This window comes from Pimephales promelas, chromosome 19 (assembly GCF_988280905.1).
Source record: "Pimephales promelas chromosome 19, fPimPro1.hap1.1, whole genome shotgun sequence".
In the NCBI taxonomy this organism is placed as follows: domain Eukaryota; kingdom Metazoa; phylum Chordata; class Actinopteri; order Cypriniformes; family Leuciscidae; genus Pimephales; species Pimephales promelas.
In genome coordinates, this window is record NC_142787.1 from 23,475,920 (window position 1) to 23,490,096 (window position 14,177).

Genomic DNA, 14,177 nt, shown 5'->3' on the forward strand with positions numbered 1-14,177 from the left:
GCGAGAGAAAACCAGTTAGTGAACTATGAAAGCACTTTCTCTACCAATGAGAAAGGGAGGTTTAATAGTCTGCCTTTTCCCTCATACAGGAGCATTGGATCTCTCTTCAGAATGCTACAAACATCAAGCCCATGCACCCAACCTCCATTCATGGAGTAGAGGACATGATCCGTCTCGGGGACCTGAATGAAGCTGGTATCCTCAGAAATCTCCTGATCCGTTACAACGACAGGGTCATATATGTAAGCCTGAGCTTTGACATTTTTTTCTCTCCGGTCTGGTCTCTTTGATTGCATGGAAATCTAATAACGCTGCATGGGAATTTTTTACTATTGTGCTCAAAAAATCATATGACCATTATTTTGTCAAATATAGCGACCGCAATTACAATATAACAGTAAACATTTCATCATTAAGATTATTGCATAATTATTGCATAATGTTAACCAGCAGCCAAATTCTTATTTTGGCCTTATTTGATCAAAGTCCATGTTTTTCTCACTTTTTCTCACTCTTTCACTAAGATTTTTAGAAATAAAATGGGTTGAAAACTGATAAATGCTGACTATTAATTGCAGATGACACTTTTTATCAACACTGGTTTGTTGTTGCTTAGCATGAAATATATTTTTAAAGATTTTATGCTTCAAAACTTGTTGACTTAGAAAAATAGACTGTTGTTAGAACACTGGCGTTGATTTATGACTGAACAATGTATTGAGACCAAAACATTTTACCATTGTAGCGTTGGCTGAATATAAAGGGGTGTGTTTTTTCATTCAAATCAATTGAGGGGAAAAAAAATAATGATTTGTTTTGGTTTCTTATATGGAATAACTTTTTTGCTTGTTTTTTTGGGTGTCAGATCACATTGGCTTTGTGAAATGTAACCTTTTCATTTTGTTTCATCATTGAATCCCCTTCAGCCATTCTCACCACTAGAATGCTTAATGGAAGGCAGTGTAGCTTTGTCAAAGTTTAAATGGATGCTTGAATCATTTCAATCATTGGGCACAGAATTGGAGGGTCTGACTGAATCATTAACGCTCACTGTGAAAAGAGCTTAAATATGGAAATTATGTCATGATATCAGTTTTACTTTCTTATGCATTCAGAATGTAAATACATTCAGTGGATGGCCTATATTCAGTTTTTCATTTGTAAAAAAAACTTTTGCTGATAATTTACTCACCCCCATCTCATCCAAGATGTCCATGTCCACGGTTCAAGGTCCAAAAGACAGTTTCAGTGCACACTGCAAACTGTTCAAACTGGTCTTATCAAGCGAAACTCATTTAAAAAAAAAAAATCGTTTTCTGAGTCAATTCGTTCAGTTCATTCGTTGAATGAACCAAATGACACGAAAAAAGATTCGTTCATTTTGATAAACAAGTTCGAACAGGAGAGTCACAAACATACATCACAGAATACAGGGCAAGGCGACCATTTGAGCTTATAAAAATTAAACTTTGTTATTATTTTTTTTTAAATGAACTATCGTTTCGCTTTATAAGACCCTTATTCATCGTCTGGAATCGTTTAAAGCCCTTTGAACAGTTTGCACTGAAACTGTCTTTTGGACCTTGAACAGTTTGGTTACCAGTAAAGATATATGGAGAGAAATCTTGGAATGTTTTCATCAAAAACCTTAATTTCTTTTTGACTGAAGAAAGAAAGACATGGACATCTTGGATGACATAGGGGTGAGTAAATTATCAGCAAAAGTTTTTGTAGTAGTGAACTACTCCTTTAAGCTTGAATCGAAAAGTATTTTAACATAAACAAAATTGTCTTACAGTCTTACTCAAAGTTGCTATAGTTCATAACCAAAAAAAAATGATTTGTGGTTCAGTGTGGGAAGTTAATTGTGACTTCATTAACAACTCACTGAGGGAGTGAGTTTGGTTCTCAGTGCAGGAAACACTGGCAAACTCCCTAAAAAAGTAATTGGCTCACCTCAGAATCTGAATGCATTACACAGTCACAAAGATCCCAGAGCCGCCAATTAAACAAAACTAAACGCAATGGGCCGCCGTTCAGACATGCGAGCAAAAAAAAAAAGAAAAAAAGAAAGTACTAGATGTAGGCTATCGGCCCACAAAGCACGTCAGCCCACCGGGAAAATGCCCGCTATGCCCGATGGCCAGTCCAGCCCTGCCTCAGATTATTTTGATGAAATCACATATTTACAGTGTTCTCAACTGTCTCCAAAGACTTGATTTTAAATCATTGTTGCAAATATTTTCATCACATTTGCAACAATTCAAAATCCTGTTCATAGTATATAGCCACCATTGGGCTGAACTGTTCTAAACATAGTAAAGAACTATTATGGTTATATTTCCTCTCGTGCTTGGTTTGGCACGGCGCTATTAAAAACTGCTTTCGGCCCTGTAAAACACGATAGTGATGAGCGGAGCAACACAAGCAAAGTAACACAAGTTAATAATAGAAATAACGTGGTCACTATTTACATCTCATACCTCTGTAAACTCTTCCGTTACCAAGGCAACGACTGATGCAGTTACTTTGCATTCCAAAGAGCTCCGCTATCAGCCCCACAGTGGAACATGAAACCAAATCCGTACCAGCTGGGACAGTTGGTCAAAAAGTGGCTTATGTGTTCACAATAATGTATTTCAGACCTACACGGGATCGATTCTGATAGCAGTGAATCCATACCAGCTCCTGCCCATCTACACACCTGATCACATTCGCCTCTATACAAACAAAAAGTTAAGAGAGATGCCACCCCACATCTTTGGCATTGCAGACAACTGCTACTTCAGCATGCAAAGGAACAATAAGGACCAATGCTGCATCATCAGGTAAACCAAAGCTTGTAATGGTTTAAGATAAGTTTGGTTTTTACCACAGTATAATTCATTGGACCATGTTGCGTGTTCAGTGGCGAGTCTGGAGCTGGGAAGACGGAGAGCACCAAGCTCATTTTGCAGTTCTTGGCAGCTATCAGTGGCCAACACTCCTGGATTGAGCAGCAGGTTCTGGAAGCCAACCCTATTTTAGAAGGTCAGGAAGATCATCTCTAAACCTAATGACATGAAATCTACCTGTCTGACACTGATCCAATAACTGCCAGAACTTATTAAACACAGTATGCTATGAAAGCAGGATAGTCTATCAGACTAGAAATGAACATTCATTTACTTAAATTCCTGAACTTGAATTGAGTAGGAAAAAGAATTTTGTAATTTTAAATATAAAAAAGAAATGGAAAAAAGTTTAGTTTTTGATAAAATAATATTCATTGATATATTTTTCTGTATTAATAAAAAACGTGTTATCATTCATACAGTATACTTTATGTGATATGTCCAGAAGCATTACATTACATTTGAAATTTAAAAATGAAAAAATGTATTTATATTTCTTAATTATGTTTTATATTTCTGTGAAAAGTTATATACACATATACATAATGTTAGTTTTATGCTGTTATAAGGCTTCATTAATTGTTTTGACAGTATTGAACTTCATTTAGAGAAACTAGTATTCTGTAAGTCAAGGAATAAAAAGGATATGATTATTCAAAGAAGGCAGGGCTTTGTTTGTTTGCGCTTTGCCGTGGAATTGAGATTTCATATTTGTTTGTCCTGTTCCCACAGCATTCGGTAATGCTAAGACCATACGCAATGACAACTCCAGCCGATTTGGGAAATACATTGACATTCACTTCAACAAGCGGGGAGCTATCGAGGGCGCAAAGATCGAGCAGTACTTGCTGGAGAAATCAAGAGTTTGTAGACAGGTGAGAGATTGAGAATGGCAGAATGTGTCTCATGTGGATCTCTTTATCATGCTATTGCTTATGCTGATGTCAGTGATGAGATTACATTTCATTGTCTTTGTAGGCAGCCGATGAGAGGAACTACCATATATTCTACTGTATGCTTGCAGGCATGAGCCCTGATCAGAAGACTAAATTAGGGCTGGGCCTGGCCAAAGACTACATTTATCTTACTATGGTGAGAGCCTGTGTTTTATCAGCACAGACTAATACACTTTTACAAAATTTTCAGAAAACACAATTTTCTGTAATATATATATATATTTTTTTTTTCTTTTTTTTTTTTTTTTTCTGCATGCCTGGAGTGTGTCGGCACTGTTTTTGCATCAAGGGGTCATGATGTTTTAGATTAGATCTTCAGTGTGTGTGTGTGTGTGTGTTTAAAGATATGCTGTGTAAAAGGCTGAGTGTACTATAAGCGGTGTGTCATTCTCTCTTGGCATCCAGGGAAACTGTACCGTCTGTGAGGGGAGGAATGATATGAAGGAGTACTCAAGTATTCTGTCAGCCATGAAGGTCCTGATGTTTACTGACACAGAAAACTGGGAGATCTCCAAACTGCTGGCTGCCATCCTGCATATGGGCAACATGCGCTTTGAAGGTAGAAAGAGATGTTATTAATAATAATTGTCAGCCCCATAAGACGTGACAGACTGGCATAATAGCACATTTCTTTTGTGTTGCCCCAACAGCTCGAACTTCAAAGAACTTGGATACCTGTGTAGTGGTCCGCTCACCTGACCTGGCCAAAGCAGCCACTCTGTTAGAGGTGAGGTACACATGTGAACGCATTAGAGAGCTTTAAAGTCAACATGAAGTGAGCCCTTTATTTCTGTAATGTGATATTACTGAGAAACATATGGATGCTCATTTCCACCTTAAAGTGAAAAAGATAAAAAGATAATTACAACCTTATTTATTGTAATTGTGACTATATTTCACAATGCAACTTGTAACTGTTTCGCATTATTGCGACTTTATATAAATTCGATTTTATATCTAATAACTGCAATGTTATTCTCACAATATAACTTTTTTCTCATACAGTAACTGTGACTTTAAGTCACACAATTATGACCTTATATCTCACAGCGTGACTATTTCTTATTATAAATTTTTGGGGGTTTTGATAAAAGGAAATTTTATCAAAGCTAAAGCTTTTTTGTGTGAAAAGTGAGTCTCCAATTCCAGAATGGAGCCAGACCTGAATGCTTAAATAGCCTTTTGACTATTGCTTAACATTAACATTAAAGACTCTGTATATGTCTTTTAGCTTTGGTTTAATCCCATTTTTGCATCAACTTGAAGTTGCTGTTACTTGAAGGGGCTTGTTTCTGCTGTCTTGTTGAGATTCATCTCTTTCATTAGCTCTTTGCCGTGCAGTTAAAGGGAGGGGAGTTCGAGATAAATGCAGTCATTAGCGAGTATCAGACTGAGCATCATTCTAATGTTATTATCGTAGACACTGGCACAGTGTGACAGTCTGTTCTGACTTCCTGCCGGCAGCTCTCTGCTGTCAGTCTTCCCGATGTCTGTCTCTACGTTTCCACTGTCCAAAGTCTTTGTTCTGTTTTCAGTTTGATTTAAATGGCTGTGGCAGTACTGAATTTCAAAACCTTTTCTGTGTTTGCATCTGCCCCCTGGTGGCAAGACATACAAGTTTTCATGAGCAGTCAGAAGGAAGTTTTGAGATCCAGTCCAATACTCTCTTCAGGGCATTTCTTGGTATCTTCAACTTAAAATATCTAGTGGCTTGCAATGTTTCGTTTGTATTATAAATAAATTAATGAATTGGAACTTCAATATAAATATTCAATACTATATTATGTTGGCTCAAATAGAATGAATAGAGTTAGAATAAGTAATTATGTGCTGAATTTACAAGGTTTATTTTTAGCACAGTAATTAATTACAATGAACTGCAATCAATCAGAAAAAAAATCACATTTAAATTAGCCTACATTTTATTTTTTCAAACATTGCCTATTTCTACAGTGTATCACAATAATAAATACTCTAATACAGGTGGACCCTCATGATGTTATGACATGTCTGACCACACGTACACTGATCACCAGGGGAGAGAGTGTGTCCACTCCTCTCAGTGTGGACCAGGGACTGGATGTCCGTAATGCTTTTGTCAAGGTGAGGTTGTTCACAATCCATAAGTGGTCCAGTTTGGATCCTCAATTTGTCATAGAAGTCGTCAATATCCACTAAGTGGACTCTTTTTTGTCTCCATCAGGGAATCTATGGGAGATTGTTTGTGTGGATAGTGGATAAAATTAATGCTGCCATCTTTAGGGTTCCTTCCACAGAAAGCAAGACTGTACGTAGGTCTATAGGCCTGCTCGACATTTTCGGCTTTGAGAATTTTACTATTAACAGGCGAGTATTTGTGTACAGAACATTCAAGACCATTTATGCATCAGTATTTTCTGGACAAACTAGTACTAATCCTTCTTCATTCCTGCTGTAGTTTTGAGCAACTGTGCATCAACTTTGCAAATGAGAACCTGCAGCAATTCTTCGTTCGCCACGTTTTCAAAATCGAACAGGAGGAGTACAACCTTGAGGATATCAACTGGCAGCACATCGAATTCACTGACAACCAGGATGCTTTGGACATGATTGCCATGAAACCTATGAATATCATTTCCCTTATTGATGAGGAGAGCAAGTTCCCAAAGGTAAGGTTTGAGTTTTGTTGCTGTCCTGTATGTTTATACAGGATTATAGTTGGATTGCAATGTCCGTAGAGCACTGCAGAACATTGCTGGTTCACTTTTGAGCATCTATCTTAATTTTTTATTCATCTGTTTAATGGATGTCCATGACTGGCTGTTGTGTTTCTTAGGGAACAGATGCTACCATGCTGAACAAGCTAAACTCCCAGCACAAACTTAATTCCAACTACATCCCCCCTAAGCACAGACACGAGACCCAGTTTGGCATTCAGCACTTTGCTGGAGTGGTGAATTATGAAACCAAAGGTACACATTAGTGAATTATGCAATTTCTAATCTCTTAAAGGATTAGGTCACCCAAAAATTTATTTTCTGTCATTAATTACTCACATGGATGTTTACCAAACCTGTATAAAGATATTTTAGATTTAATAAGATAAATAAGTAAGACACTTTCAAGGCCCAAAAGTTAGTAAAGACATCGTTAAAATAGTCCATATGACTACAATGGTTCAACCTTCATGTTATAAAAGGGGTGAGAATACTTTTTGTGCGCAGAAAACAAAAATGATCAAAAATGTATTCTCTCCTGTGTCAGTTTTTAACGCTATTAACGTTGTTCACACAGTACAGCGCTTCTGGGTTCTACGTCAGAACGCCGGCTCAGACAAACACGTGAATAGTGTCAGAGACTGACACAGAAGAGAAGAAATTATTAAATAAATTCAATATTTTTGTTTATTTTTTTGCGCACAAAAAGTATTCTCATCACTACATAACATTAAGATTAAACCACTGTAGTCACATGGACTATTTTAACAATGTTTTTACTACCTATCTGGTCCTTGAAAGTGGTAATAGCATTGTAGTCTATGCGGGTGGTCAGAAAATATCAAAATCAAAAATATCCTCATTTGTGTTCTGAAGACAAAGGTCTTACGAGTTTATTAATTATAGTAATTAATGACGAGTAATTAATGACAGAAATTTCATTTTTTGGTAAACTAACCGCTTCAGACTAGCAGATTAACAGACTAGCTTCTCAAAAAAAACGAAACATTTATAATTATTTATAAAATGTTGTATAAGTGTAAAAATAGAAATATATTTTTAAATACATTAACTTATGCACTTTTTGTCTTTCAAAAACATTTAATAATTTTACCGACCCCAAAATTTTTAACAGTAGTATATAATTTTATTAGGGCTGTGCAAAAGTTAATTGCGATTAATCGCATCCAAAATAAAAGTCTGTGTTTACATAATATATTTGTGTGTGCTGTATATAATTATTTTGTATATATAAATACCTATGCATGCATGTATATATTTAAGAATTATTTGCGCTTAAATTCTGTATATATTTATAAATACATAATCTATATTATATAAATATAAATATTTTATATATTAATAACATATTTTCTTAAATATATACATGCATGTGTGTGTATTTATATATACAAAATAATTATATACAGCACACACAAATATATTATGAAAAAACACAGACTTTTATTTTGGATGCGATTAATCGCAATTAACTTTTGCACAGCCCTAAATTTTATATAATAAACTACATAATTATATAATATATTTTTTTTCTTAATTTAAGTTAACATGATCCCCTTTTGGTTCATTGTTCAGGTTTCCTGGAGAAAAACCGAGACAGCCTCCACAGTGACATCATCCAACTTGTGCACTCATCCAAAAACAAGTTCATCAAGCAGATCTTCCAAGCTGATGTTGCTATGGTGATGCCCTTTTTCGATACTGAATCCATATTTGCTCAGCATTAAAATGCTCACGACATGCCACATCTCTGAGGGCCAAATGCTGGCCATTCAGGTTTATGTGAGGGTTGCATATTAAAAGCCAAGGCATGTGCTAGCATAATCGCCCTTGGAAAAAACACTGTGAATAAAAGAAGTGACACCTACAAATGAGTGAACTTTAGACTAAGGCTTTAACATGACTCTATGTGACAGTGTCAGCACAGTCTAACTAACTCTGCTGATGTAACTCACTCTCTCTGTGGTGATGTCAGCCCTAATCTATCCTGGCTGATTCTCAGCAGACTTGGCTAACAGCAGTCATTTCTCTCTCTCTCTTTCTCTCTGCGCTTTCCTCCATCTGTCTCTCAATCTTTTACCTTATTTTTGGCATCAGTTTCTATGTGGTTATTTGGAGCCCACTGCATCCCTTCAAAAGGTACTCAATGGCGTGGTTTGTGTCCCTCTCAGACTCCTATTAAACTAAATTTTCTCAATAGTCCCTTGCGAAACCCATTCCTCTGTTTTTTTTTCTCCTTTGAAAATGGTTTCTGTGGAAGTAGTCTGTAAGGGCACGCTGACAGAATAATTTAATAGCTCTAAAAGTGGCATTATTCTCCAGATGGATTGAGTAAAAAGGCAGTCATCACAGAGAGATCCTGTTTCAAGTTAGATGCAGCTTGTTCTCATTAATGTTTTTCAGCATTATTTTGAGTTTTTTTTTCTTTCCATTTACTCATTTTCCTGGCGCTGGGCGAAGGTTGAAAAGAAAGGAAACTATTAGATTTCTTTTTTCTTCACAATGCCTTCCTAAAGCATTTGCTTGTAAAGCATTGGGGATTACAGCAAGAGAATGGATAGATAGAGGATACAAGCAAACAATGAAGATCCAGAAGAAACGTGGTGAGCGAGGGAGAAAGTATGAAAGAATGACATTTATTAGAGGCAGGAAAGAAAGGAGAAATGATCGGACCAAAAAAGAGCACAGAAAGGTGAATTAGTGTCCTTGTGATGTGCATACGTAGTATGGGTATTTGTTGTAGCTTTGTGTGAAGTGTGTATTCGTGTGTTTGTGGCAGTAAAGGTCCTCTTAATTTTCTGTAAAGTTAATGGGATAATTTCTGTGTTTTCAGGGAATGGAAACAAGGAAGCGGTCCCCGACTTTAAGCAGTCAGTTTAAGCGCTCGCTCGAGCTGCTCATGAGGACGCTGAGCGTGTGTCAGCCTTTTTTTGTACGCTGTATCAAACCAAATGAGCTCAAAAAGCCCATGGTGAGTCGATTCATATTTCTGTGAGAAATTAATAGATGTAGACTTTAAAAACAGGGCTTAAGAATAATGATGACGTGAAGGCCTATGGCCAGGTTCAAGTCTGTTAACAGATGTTTCAATTATTAGTAGCCTATATCTCACATCCATTAATCATGTAAAATGTGTTTTTATGCCTCACAAACTAAAACATTTGGCTTTCTATAATGATTGAAATAATGATTCTGCTGAACTATGTTGTTTCTAGTGTTGTCATGCCATTATTATGCAGCTGTATAATTTCCTGTTTTTAGAACTCTAAACATTTGTTTGTTTGTTTGTTTTTGTTTTTTTACAACCACCCTACTTATTATAAGTGGTTTGGTTTGGATTTTATTTTTATTAATGGATTTATATATTCTTATTCGATAGTTCGATTGTGTTGGGTTTATTACAAAAGAAAATGCCAATTTGGGTAAAAAAATAAATGTTATATAGGTTCCAGTTTATTTTACACTATGTGCACTTACTTAAATATACTTAAAGGAGTAGTTCACTTTAAAAAAAAACTTTTGCTGAAAATTTACTCACCCCCTTGTCATCCAAGATATCCATGTCATTCTTTCTTCAGTCGAAAAGAAATTAAGGTTTTTGATGAAAAATCAAAATGAACGAATTTTTTCCAGTCAACTCGTTCATTTCGTTTGTTGAATGAACCAAATGACATGAAAAAAGATTCGTTCATTTTGATAATGAGTTCGAACAGGAGAGTCACGAGCGCGCATCACAGCACAGAGCAAGGCGACCATTTGAGCTTATAAAACTTAAACTTTGTTATTTATTTTTTAAATGAGCGATCGTTTCGCTTGATAACACCCTAATTCGTTGTCTGAAATCGTTTAAAGCCCTTTGAACAGTTTACAGTTTGCACTGAAACTGTCTTTTGGACCTTGAACCGTTGTTTGGTTCCCATTGAAGTCCATTATATGGAGAAAAATCCTGGAATGTGTTCATCAAAAAACGTAATTTTTTTTCGACTGATGAAAGAATGACATGGAAATCATGGGGGTGAATAAATTATCAGCAAAAGTTTTTTTTTAAAAGTGAACTACTCCTTTAAAGTACTGGTAATATACGCTAACTATATGGGTTAAGGTTAGGTTTACGGGTAGGTTCAGGGTTAGTAATTTGTTATAACCCAGTTATTGTAATTGCTATAATAAGTACATAGTATGTACATGTGGAACAGGACTGTAAAATAAAGTGCCATTATATATGTTAAAAAAAGAATTTCTAATCCTGATTTTCCTGAATCCTGAAAAACATTTGAGCCCTGAATACCAGCCCTCGTTCTCTCCTCTGCAGATGTTTGATAGTGGACTATGTGTCAGGCAGTTACGCTACTCCGGGATGATGGAGACTATCCGCATACGCAGAGCTGGATATCCCATACGCTACACATTTGCTGAGTTTGTGGACCGTTATCGGGTCCTTATGCCTGGGGTCAAACCAGCCTTCAAACAGGCGAGTCTAAAGCGTGACTGTTACTGCAGTCAACACACAGATGTGACTTGCAGGTCTGGAGTATGTTGTTTGCTTGACAGCTCTTTTAAAAGCTTTTTTTTTTTTTTTGCAGTCTGTTGCCTTTTGCCTTCTGTTGGTGTTATTTGACAAGTGCTGACAATTTGCTATAAGGAGGTAGCTTTGTATCTCTGTCCTCTTACAGGAAGATCTGCGAGGGACCTCTCAACGCATTGTTGTGTCAGTTCTGCAGAAAGCTGATGACTGGCAGATGGGAAAGACAAAAATCTTTCTGAAGGTTTGCCACAAATAAGCAAATATAATAATTGACAAATATACAATATAATTGTGACAAATGCTATACTTGGTCTATATTTGCTGTAGGATCATCATGACATGCAGCTGGAAATTGAAAGAGATAAAACCATTACTGACAAAGTCATTTTCATCCAGAAGTCTGTGAGAGGTGTGAAAGCGAGGTACGAGAAAAAGAAAGAGTGAAGAAGAGCAGGCGCAAAATACAAATAAAGTCTGATATGTATTTGTCTGTTTTGTTTACCAGAACTAACTTCCTGAAGATTAGACGGGCTGTGACATTAATTCAGCGAATATGGAGAGGCTACATCTCCCGAAAGAACTATGCTGTGGTGAGTTTGTGAAAACTAAGCAGACAGAATCTATCTGAGGTTTTTGTCTGATTGTAAGTATCCCTTTTTCCAGATGCGTGTAGGTTTCCTGCGGCTTCAAGCCTTGTACAGGTCCCGGAAGCTGTACCTGGCATATCAAGCGGCCAGGAGACGCATCACTCTGCTCCAGGCCTGGTGCCGTGGATTCCTGGTGCGCCGGACTTTCTCCGAGCGCTTCCATGCGGTCCTGATCATCCAGGCTTATGCACGAGGAATGATAGCTCGAAGACTCTGCAAGCATCTCAAACTCGAGGTAAATCTGTATCTATCATCTGTCTGTCTATCTATCTTTCTGTTGCTATTTATCTATCTATCTATCTATCTATCTATCTATCTATCTATCTATCTATCTATCTATCTATCTATCTATCTATCTATCTATCTATCTATCTATCTATCTATCTATCTATCTATCTATCTATCTATCATCTGTCTATCTTTTTTGTGTTGCTCTATCTATCGGCCTATCTATCTATCATCATCTGCCTATCTATTACTTGTCTATCTATCTATCTATCTATCTATCTATCTATCTATCTATCTATCTATCTATCTATCTATCTATCTATCTATCTATCTATCTATCTATCTATCATCTGTATGTCTTTTTTCTATCTATCTATCTATCTATCTATCTATCTATCTATCTATCTATCTATCTATCTATCTATCTATCTATCTATCTATCTATCTATCTATCTATCTATCTATCTATCTATCTATCTATCTAATCTATTTATCTATCATCTGTCTATCTTTTTTCTGTTCCTCTATCTATCTATCATCATCTGCCTATCTATTACTTGTCTGTCTATCTATCTATCTATCTATCCATCCATCCATCCATCCATCCATCCATCCATCCATCCATCCATCCATCCATCCATCCATCCATCTCTTGTTCACACTCTCTCCGTTTAGAGGGAGCGTCGTTTAGAAGCCGAGCAGCAGCGTCTGGCTGAAGAGGAGCGTCTGAAGAACCAGATGACGGCACGCAGGGCTCGGGCAGAGGCAGCGAGGAAGCACCAGGAGCGTCTGGCCCAGCTCGACCGAGAGCAGGAGGAAAGAGAGCAGGCGGAGCGGAATGAGACACGGAGGAAAAAGGAGCTTCTGGAGCAGATGGAGAGAGAAAAACTGGAACCGGTCAACGACTCCGAAATGGTGGACAAGATGTTTGGATTCCTGGGTAATGCCAACTCCCTTCCCAACCTGGAGGGTGAAGCACCAGAAGGGTTTGAAGTACGATCTTTGTAACTATTGATCTCTGTAATTAATAACTTGCCTGGATTGCATGTTATCTTAGTTTGCTTTTGTTTGTATGCAACAGGATCTAGAGAACGTTCCGAGACAGTTTGAGGAAGAAATTAATGTGCCTCTACCTCTTCCTGACGACGAAGAGGAAGACCTATCAGAGTATAAGTTTGCAAAGTTTGCTGCAACCTACTTCCAAGGAAATGCCACACACGTGTATACACGGCGACCACTGAAACAACCTCTGCTGTTTCATGAGGATGAAGGAGATCAGCTAGTAAGCTTTTTTACATTTAAAATATTAAAGCTGCAGTCTATAACTTTTTCTAGGTTAAAAATGATCCAATATTAGCAAGTACATAACCAGCCAGTGTTCAAAACGATCTGCTTGCAATAGCTCGATTCTAAACTGTAAGACTGTAATAATGTTTTTAATTCCAGTGGTTCTGGTGGATTTTCACGGGAAATTCGAGCATGTCTTAGCATCATTACGTCACATCTGTACACATAAAGGAGGAGTCTCGGCTAGTAGGCTATATTGCGTGTGAGGATGCTGGAGGTGGAGATTTATAGCCTTTTCTCTCAGCACTTATGATATAATTAAACTTATCAATTTGATGGCGGATCCATAAAGGTTCAAACAACAATCGCCAGTGACAACTGATTCACCCGCTGTAAAATGCAAAAGGCCCATGCGAAAACAAGGATAAATATCGGAAGGGCTTTAAATTTAGTCATGCAGTTCTGATGTTGTTAACGTGAACAATTTTATAACAAAGTATAATTTGCACGGTTTGCGTGATATGATAAACGATCGTTAAATTTAATCAGCGCGATTTACTGCAATGCTTTTTTCCCTTAGTTGTTCAGAACAAAAGTGGATGTTACCTGTTCAGAGGACATTTGCATGTTGGTCATATTTCCAAAACGTAAAAAGTAAAATCTGTGATTCCGAATGACAGTATCCACACAGGTGCGGTGACTGACAACCGCACATTCTTCTCAAAACATTGGATTCATTCGCGCTGTGCCATGCCGTGGCACAACCCACGTAAAGTTGATAAATTCGCAAATAACTGCAATTGCAGATGACGACAAAGAGGAAAAACTGCGGACTGCAGCTTTAAAGCTATTATTTATAATAATAATGTAGATTATTAGATGTCAGTGTCTTTGCTTACAGGTTTACTGTATAATATTTAAGC

General features: G+C 37.0%; 1 protein-coding gene across 1 annotated transcript in view; it reads left to right on the plus strand.

Moving 5' to 3' along the window:
* myo7ab (myosin VIIAb) overlaps positions 1-14,177 on the plus strand; it is a 28,841-nt gene that overhangs the window by 721 nt on the left and 13,943 nt on the right. Inside the window, exons 3-22 of the mRNA XM_039694054.2 lie at positions 90-242; positions 2,644-2,828; positions 2,909-3,030; positions 3,627-3,769; positions 3,873-3,986; positions 4,256-4,409; positions 4,501-4,577; positions 5,834-5,953; positions 6,054-6,196; positions 6,288-6,498; positions 6,666-6,801; positions 8,143-8,249; positions 9,401-9,538; positions 10,880-11,038; positions 11,241-11,333; positions 11,420-11,514; positions 11,598-11,682; positions 11,756-11,974; positions 12,643-12,960; positions 13,049-13,249. Of these exons, the coding sequence (XP_039549988.2) occupies positions 90-242; positions 2,644-2,828; positions 2,909-3,030; positions 3,627-3,769; positions 3,873-3,986; positions 4,256-4,409; positions 4,501-4,577; positions 5,834-5,953; positions 6,054-6,196; positions 6,288-6,498; positions 6,666-6,801; positions 8,143-8,249; positions 9,401-9,538; positions 10,880-11,038; positions 11,241-11,333; positions 11,420-11,514; positions 11,598-11,682; positions 11,756-11,974; positions 12,643-12,960; positions 13,049-13,249 (2,973 nt within the window). The remainder of the gene's footprint in view (positions 1-89; positions 243-2,643; positions 2,829-2,908; positions 3,031-3,626; positions 3,770-3,872; positions 3,987-4,255; positions 4,410-4,500; positions 4,578-5,833; positions 5,954-6,053; positions 6,197-6,287; positions 6,499-6,665; positions 6,802-8,142; positions 8,250-9,400; positions 9,539-10,879; positions 11,039-11,240; positions 11,334-11,419; positions 11,515-11,597; positions 11,683-11,755; positions 11,975-12,642; positions 12,961-13,048; positions 13,250-14,177) is intronic.